At 40.2% G+C, this 6,333-nt stretch overlaps 1 protein-coding gene across 1 annotated transcript; it reads left to right on the top strand.

Moving 5' to 3' along the window:
• Window positions 1-2,356: 2,356 nt before the first annotated feature.
• On the top strand, window positions 2,357-4,065 carry PPIA (peptidylprolyl isomerase A). Its single transcript, XM_044661045.1, has 4 exons — window positions 2,357-2,453; window positions 2,564-2,652; window positions 2,818-2,990; window positions 3,715-4,065. The coding sequence occupies exons 2-4, from the start codon at window positions 2,644-2,646 to the stop codon at window positions 3,845-3,847; spliced, it is 315 nt and encodes a 104-aa protein (XP_044516980.1). The 5' UTR covers window positions 2,357-2,453; window positions 2,564-2,643; the 3' UTR covers window positions 3,848-4,065.
• Window positions 4,066-6,333: the final 2,268 nt, after the last annotated feature.

Here is a 6,333-nt window from a genome sequence, read left to right as displayed (position 1 = left end):
GGGAGGGTGGAGAGTGGAGGCGGGGCGCGTGCTGAGGGGGAGGGGGCGCGAGCGCGAGGCAGCCGCAGTCCGCGCGCGCCACCCCAACCCCCTCCTGCACGTGGCGCAGCCTAACGGGGTAACGGGGGAGGGGTGCGGCGGAGGGAGGAAGGAAAGAGGCCTGGGTTCGCGCGCCCTCCAGCCCTCCGGGGCGCCCACCTGCCGCTGCCCGGCCCCTTTGGCCCCCCCTCCACGTGGCTTGCGGGCAGCAGCTCCCTCGGGCCTCGGCCCTCCGCGCACGTGCTCCAGGGAAGCCCCTGGGCCGGCGCTGTCCCCAGCAGCCTCTTCACGCCTAGAGTCGGGGCTGAAATTCTTGGCCCCTTGGAGGCATTTTTAATGAATGCTTGGGCTTAAGAGACCAGTGGCGGCCGCGGCTTCCAGGCATGCCTCAACGGAAAAGGAGGCTTGCTCTAATAATCAGTTCATATAATTGATTTTTAAATCACTTGCAGGGAAACGCCCTACCAGGGCGCCTCAAGGATGGGGAAGAAGGCTCTCGTTTGGGAGAGATAACGTTAAAATTGCACCTTTAAAGTCTTGATGGGGGGGAATGGCGAAAATCTGGGTAGCTTACTTCATTAATGGTTATCATGGCGGACGATTACTAAAACGGAAGGGTTTTTTCTTCTGGATTTGCATTAAATAATAGTCACCTCATTTGATCACTGATGCAGCTCCGTAGTCCGGGCTACTTTTAAAGCAGAACTCATTTAGAAACAAAATTTATTTCCCTAGAAAGGAACGCTAGGAATTTTTTTAAAAACAACCTGGTTTAAGCAAATTTTCTGCTTATTCACACCTAGTGCTTTTCCTCCGCAGTAAAATAAGCAGTGGTGACTGCTAATTGTGGGAGGAGCTTTTTCTCAAGGACTGCCTTCCCGCAGTGGGTTAGGCAAGTTTAACCCGAGGTTACCAATGAAAGTGAAGCATGGTTGGTTGAATGTAGCTTTCAAGAATCGGCCATTTCAGAAAGCTAAAGGTTTTGTTTCAGTGAATTTTCGAGACCGTGATATTTTTAATTTAGTAATGTGAGCAAATTAGAACTTTTACGGTCTTTGATTTTTAATCCATAATAAAGTTCTAATTTTTAGTTTTGGATAATTTTCCTAAAACTGCTGTTTTTAGGAATTTACAGAGAAGCACTAGTAAGAATTCTAACCAGTTCATTTTACATATCAATTGGTTTATTTAAAGTTGAAAATTAAGAGGCTCTAGTAGAAACTTGGATTAAACAATCACAATCCAGTACACGTGTTAGGTTCCTTATGAAACACGATATTCAGTTCAAGATACAGGACATTTGGTAGAAGGAATGTGCAGTTAAAGTACTCATCCAAATGTTTAGGGAAATAACACTGCATATTGAAACTATAGGGACTTGAAATACAGACTCAGACTCAAATTCAAAAGAAAAAATAGGGCAATCAAAGAATTTAAGCCCTCTTGCAAATAAAATTGCAAGAATTACGACATGACTTAGCTAATAAAGGCAAATGGGGCTTGGCAATTTGATTATTGATCATCGGATCCTTGGACACTGTCTAAGTGTCCTTGATAAGGTTATCTTTTTGTCCTATGGGAAATCTTCAAGGTTTGCTTGAGTCAGTATTATGGAGGCAAAGAATTAACAATATTCAGGTCTTATATCAAATAATGTGAGTTGTCATGGTAAACTTCTTAGCTTTTTAAAAAAATAAGCATACTGTTGGAAATCATATTTTATTGTATGTGATCTTTAGTCTCTGGGACTTAATTGTTTAAGCAGGCACTTAGCACTTCACTGGGTAGGAACTGACACTTTATATAATCCTAGATTACTTAAGGGTTTAGTGATCTCAAGCCTAAACCATGAAAGAAGATCTTATAACAGACAACTGACCTAGTAGCAATTTCATTACCAGTGAATGAGAGCCATGTCCTTGGTCATGCAACTCTAGGCATTCACCCACTGTACATGCCAATCATCAGGATTAGCCTTCTGGTATTTGGCCTAAAGTTGGAGAAGATGTAGTATAATGTGAAGTTCTACTGAAAATCTGTACTGAGTGTAGTGCTCTTTTTAAAAAAATCTTAACTTTAAAAGCACTTTCCAGAAAGAATCCTCTTGTTATTTCAGATATCACTGGTTCTGGATTCTTGGAATATATCTGAATCTGTGTTGCATAAACCTAACACCAGAAGACTCTTAAAGCTCTTTAAATATGGAATAAACCTGCTTTGGGATCCTGCTAGGGTTTAGTAATAAAAATTGTTAGCATACAAATAACTTAGAATTAATTCATGATTTTATCACTGAGGGATTTGAGCTTGGTGTTTTTTGTTTTTAAGCAGCCTAATGTCTTAAAGTGGATGCAACTAACAAACTGTCGTTTTTCCCTTGTAGCTCTTTGCAGACAAGGTTCCAAAGACAGCAGGTTAGTGATGATTATTGGTTTTCTTGTTCAGCCTAATTGTACTCTTTGATTTAGGGTTGTTTTTTTGTTTGTTTTTGGTATTAAATTTTCTCCATTTTGTTCCTTTGTAGAAAACTTCCGGGCTCTGAGCACTGGAGAGAAGGGATTTGGTTACAAGGGATCCTGCTTTCACAGAATCATTCCTGGGTTTATGTGCCAGGTATGGAGCATACTGATTTCTACCAGGATATATCCTTCAACCTTGTGCCCACACTTAGGGAAGGACTCAGCCAGAATGTCAGTGTCCAATGAATGACCTCTGCTGTCTAGGTTGCCAATAAATACACAGGTCTCATGCTGTATTTGATGGGATTCTTTTACCCAGGGTGGTGACTTCACTCGCCATAATGGCACTGGTGGCAAGTCCATCTATGGGGAGAAATTTGCTGATGAGAACTTCATCCTGAAGCATACTGGCCCTGGCATCTTGTCCATGGCAAATGCTGGACCCAACACAAATGGCTCCCAGTTTTTCATCTGTACTGCTAAGACTGATTGGTAAGTACTGAACAAATTAAAATTGAATATAGGAAGTGGAAAAGATAACACTAGCAGTTTAAGGCATAATATACAAAGATAATGGTGTGCTTTACATTATGCCAGCTATTAGGAGTCATTTTGGTTTAAATGAAAAGAACGCTGGTCTTGTCAAGAGAATCTAGGTTCTCTAATCCTGACTGGAAACTACTGTGTGACTTTTGGGGCAAATCTCAAAATTCCTCATAGGGTCCTCAGTTTTCCTCATCTACATTTAGGTTCATTTTGATTTAGATCATTTCTTGGGTCCCTTCCAGCTCTAACAGCTCTAAGTTTTAGGCCTGAGCTATCTTAATACTTGGTTCCAAACTGGAGTGACCTTTCTGATCTAATTGGCACTTGATTTGTTGGTCCCTTTTAGGTTTCCATTTTAAACTTTAGACTCCTGAAATAATAGCAGTTGGAGAATCTTTACAATTGCAGTATACAACTTTTTGACTGGTTCATAGTAAACTTAATGGTGTTTCCATTGCTTTTAGATAGAAGGTATGTCATTCAGTGTTTACCAGTAGTCAGTTGGTTAACTAGCATCAATTAAGTTTGTGGCTTCTCTACAGTACTCAGCTGTTAAGAGTCCTGTTCAGCCACCTCTGGGCTGGCTTATGGTGGCACAGCTGTTGTGATTCCTGGGCAACAAAGCAAACCAGTCATCCTATTTCATGATGATTCTTATTTATTCCCCTAGGTTGGATGGTAAGCATGTGGTCTTTGGCCAAGTGAAAGAAGGCATGAACATTGTGGAAGCTATGGAGCGTTTCGGTTCTCGGGATGGCAAGACCAGCAAGAAGATCACCATTGCTGACTGTGGACAAATCTAATAAGTTTTTTTGTTTTGTTTTTTGTCTTAACCACCAAACCATTCCTCTGTAGCTGGAGAGAGCACCCTTGAATTCCACCTGCTCTTATACCCTGTAATCCTTGTGCTCTCACTTGCTGCAATTCTCTTTGGATTTCATTTCCCTTTTCCTTCCACAAGTCTGGCTAGACAACAGAGTTAAGTTTATGATTATGAAATAAAAACTAAACTACACCTGGAGTCTCTCCTTTTACTAAATTGTGTGGGGAAGGGAATACATATTAGGTGGACAACAGGATCTTATTGAGTTTATACTAACTTGTTAAATCGAGGTTTTCCTTAGTTATGGGAGGACCTTAGAATTCCAACTTCCTAAAAGGATTCTTTTTAAAAATTTTTTTAAAACCCTTACCTTCTTGATTTCAAGGTAGAAGGGTGGTAAGGGCTAAAAAGTGGAGGTTAAGTGACTTGCCCAGGGTCATTTTAAAGTATTTTGTGAATAATGATGATAGCCTCCTAACTCTTAATAGAAAAATTTTAAGTTGCTTTGAATGCTTTTCCATAAGGAGTTGGGTTTTGTTTTTTAAAATGCATAGCTTACAATCTATTCCTTCTAAAATGGGAAGGATTAGTTAATGGAGGTTAAGTAACTTGCCTTGGGTCTGTGAAGCATCTGAGGCCAGGTTTGAACCCAGGACTTACTGTCTTTAGGCCTGTTACTCAACTGAGCCACCTGGCTTGGCTGAGAGGAACTTTTAATAGGGAAAGCAAATGGCTTTAATCAAGATCCCTTTGCATGCTTATCCTTAGTGACTTTGTATTTTTACTAAAATCTTAACCAACATAAAAGTTGGTGGTTACACTTTGGATGTAGAGGCATTGACTTAGTGGCATCTAGGGAGTTGGTATGGTTGGAAACCTCAATCCTTGATGGAATCCCAGATAAAAAAGCAGCATTTAAAATAACAATGTTTGATTTGGGCTAGCTTTTGCTGGATTTAATCCTGTCTCAGTAGCAACCTTTGAGCATATTTAAAAAGAGGTATAATAGTTGTAACTACCTCAGATTTTCTTTGACATTAAAATAGACTATTGGACTTGGAAACATTCTTCCAGGAAGTCTTGCCAATACATGTAAGAATGGTGTTGGCAGTACTTAAAAACCGATCTTGGGAGTACTAAGCACATTTTGTGTCCTGGCTCTGAAAAACTAGACTACAAGATAACTGGTAGTCCAAAGGAGAGGGTTTGTTGGCTTCATAGTGAAGAGAGCAATGAGAACTGGCTGATGTGGCAATGAGTTTGGGGTAACTTTTCATTGCCAAGACCAGAAATAGAGCTTATTGTATTTTAGAGGTTAGGGCTTATCTCAATGGCTTTGAGACTATAGAGCACTTGGAAGTAGAGTGAAGTGCATCACATTTTTGTTCTTGCCAAATCAACACCATGATTACACTGCAGGAGCCACCCTTAGCACTTCCATGCCTACTGCTACAAGGACACAGTGATTAAAACTTAACTAACCTATTGTAAGGTACAGGTCCTTTCTCCAGCCGCCATCTTTTCCATGAGCCTACCTTTGTCTTCCTGCAGGGAGCTTGCCAGTTTTACTTGGGGGCATTAGTTTTTTTCTGTGGTTTTGTACCTTGATCCCACCATTCTTTGGGCATGTTTATTTGATAACATTTGACAAAAGACAATGTGATTATTAGCAGAGCACTGGACTGGAGGACTGAATTTGAATTCTGTTCAAAAGACACTTGGTAGCTGTGGATCCTGGTTAAGTCATTTAACATGAGCTTCAGTTTCCTCATGTTCAAAATGGGGATGATAGTCCCTGCTTTCAGATTTAGAGGAACAAACAAAATGCTTTGCAAATATTAAATTGCTATGGAAATGTTAGTTATTTTTATTTGGTTCTTTGTTATATTATCTCACATAATGCAGCTTGCTTAAAACTACCAGGTTACCCCTTAAAAAAAAACAAACCCTTCTGCCTTAGAATTGGTACTCTTAGAATCAATTCTAAGTAGTGATTCTAAGGCCAAAGAACAATAAGAGCTAGGCAGTTGTGGGATAAGTGACTTGCCCGTGTTCCCAAAATTAGAAAGTGACAGGTCAGATTTGAACCCTGACTCCCAGGCCTGGCCTATTCACTTGGCTAACCACCAGGCATCCTTTTTATTGGCTGTCTGATAATTCATTTTTTTTTTTTTGGATTATATGTGATTTTTATCACTGACAAAAACAGTCCATGAGGAACTTCCTTCTGTAATGTAGTGATGAGTATCTTTGCAATGAGCAGTTTATTCCTAAAGAAGTTTGGAACACTGAGAAGTTAGGCAACTTGTCCAGAATTACACAATCAGAATTCATCAGAGGTGAGATTTGAACTCGGGTCTTGACTGAGGCCAGGGTCTTTATCAACACAGTATTACCTCTCATCATTCTTCAGAGATTGTAGTGTTCCATAAATCGAAACACTTAATAGAACGTTATTTTAAAAAT

The sequence above is a fragment of the Gracilinanus agilis genome, chromosome 2 (genome assembly GCF_016433145.1).
Source record: "Gracilinanus agilis isolate LMUSP501 chromosome 2, AgileGrace, whole genome shotgun sequence".
Classification (NCBI taxonomy): Eukaryota; Metazoa; Chordata; class Mammalia; order Didelphimorphia; family Didelphidae; genus Gracilinanus; species Gracilinanus agilis.
Note: the sequence above shows the minus strand (reverse complement) of the source record. Positions and strands in the feature narration are given on the sequence as shown.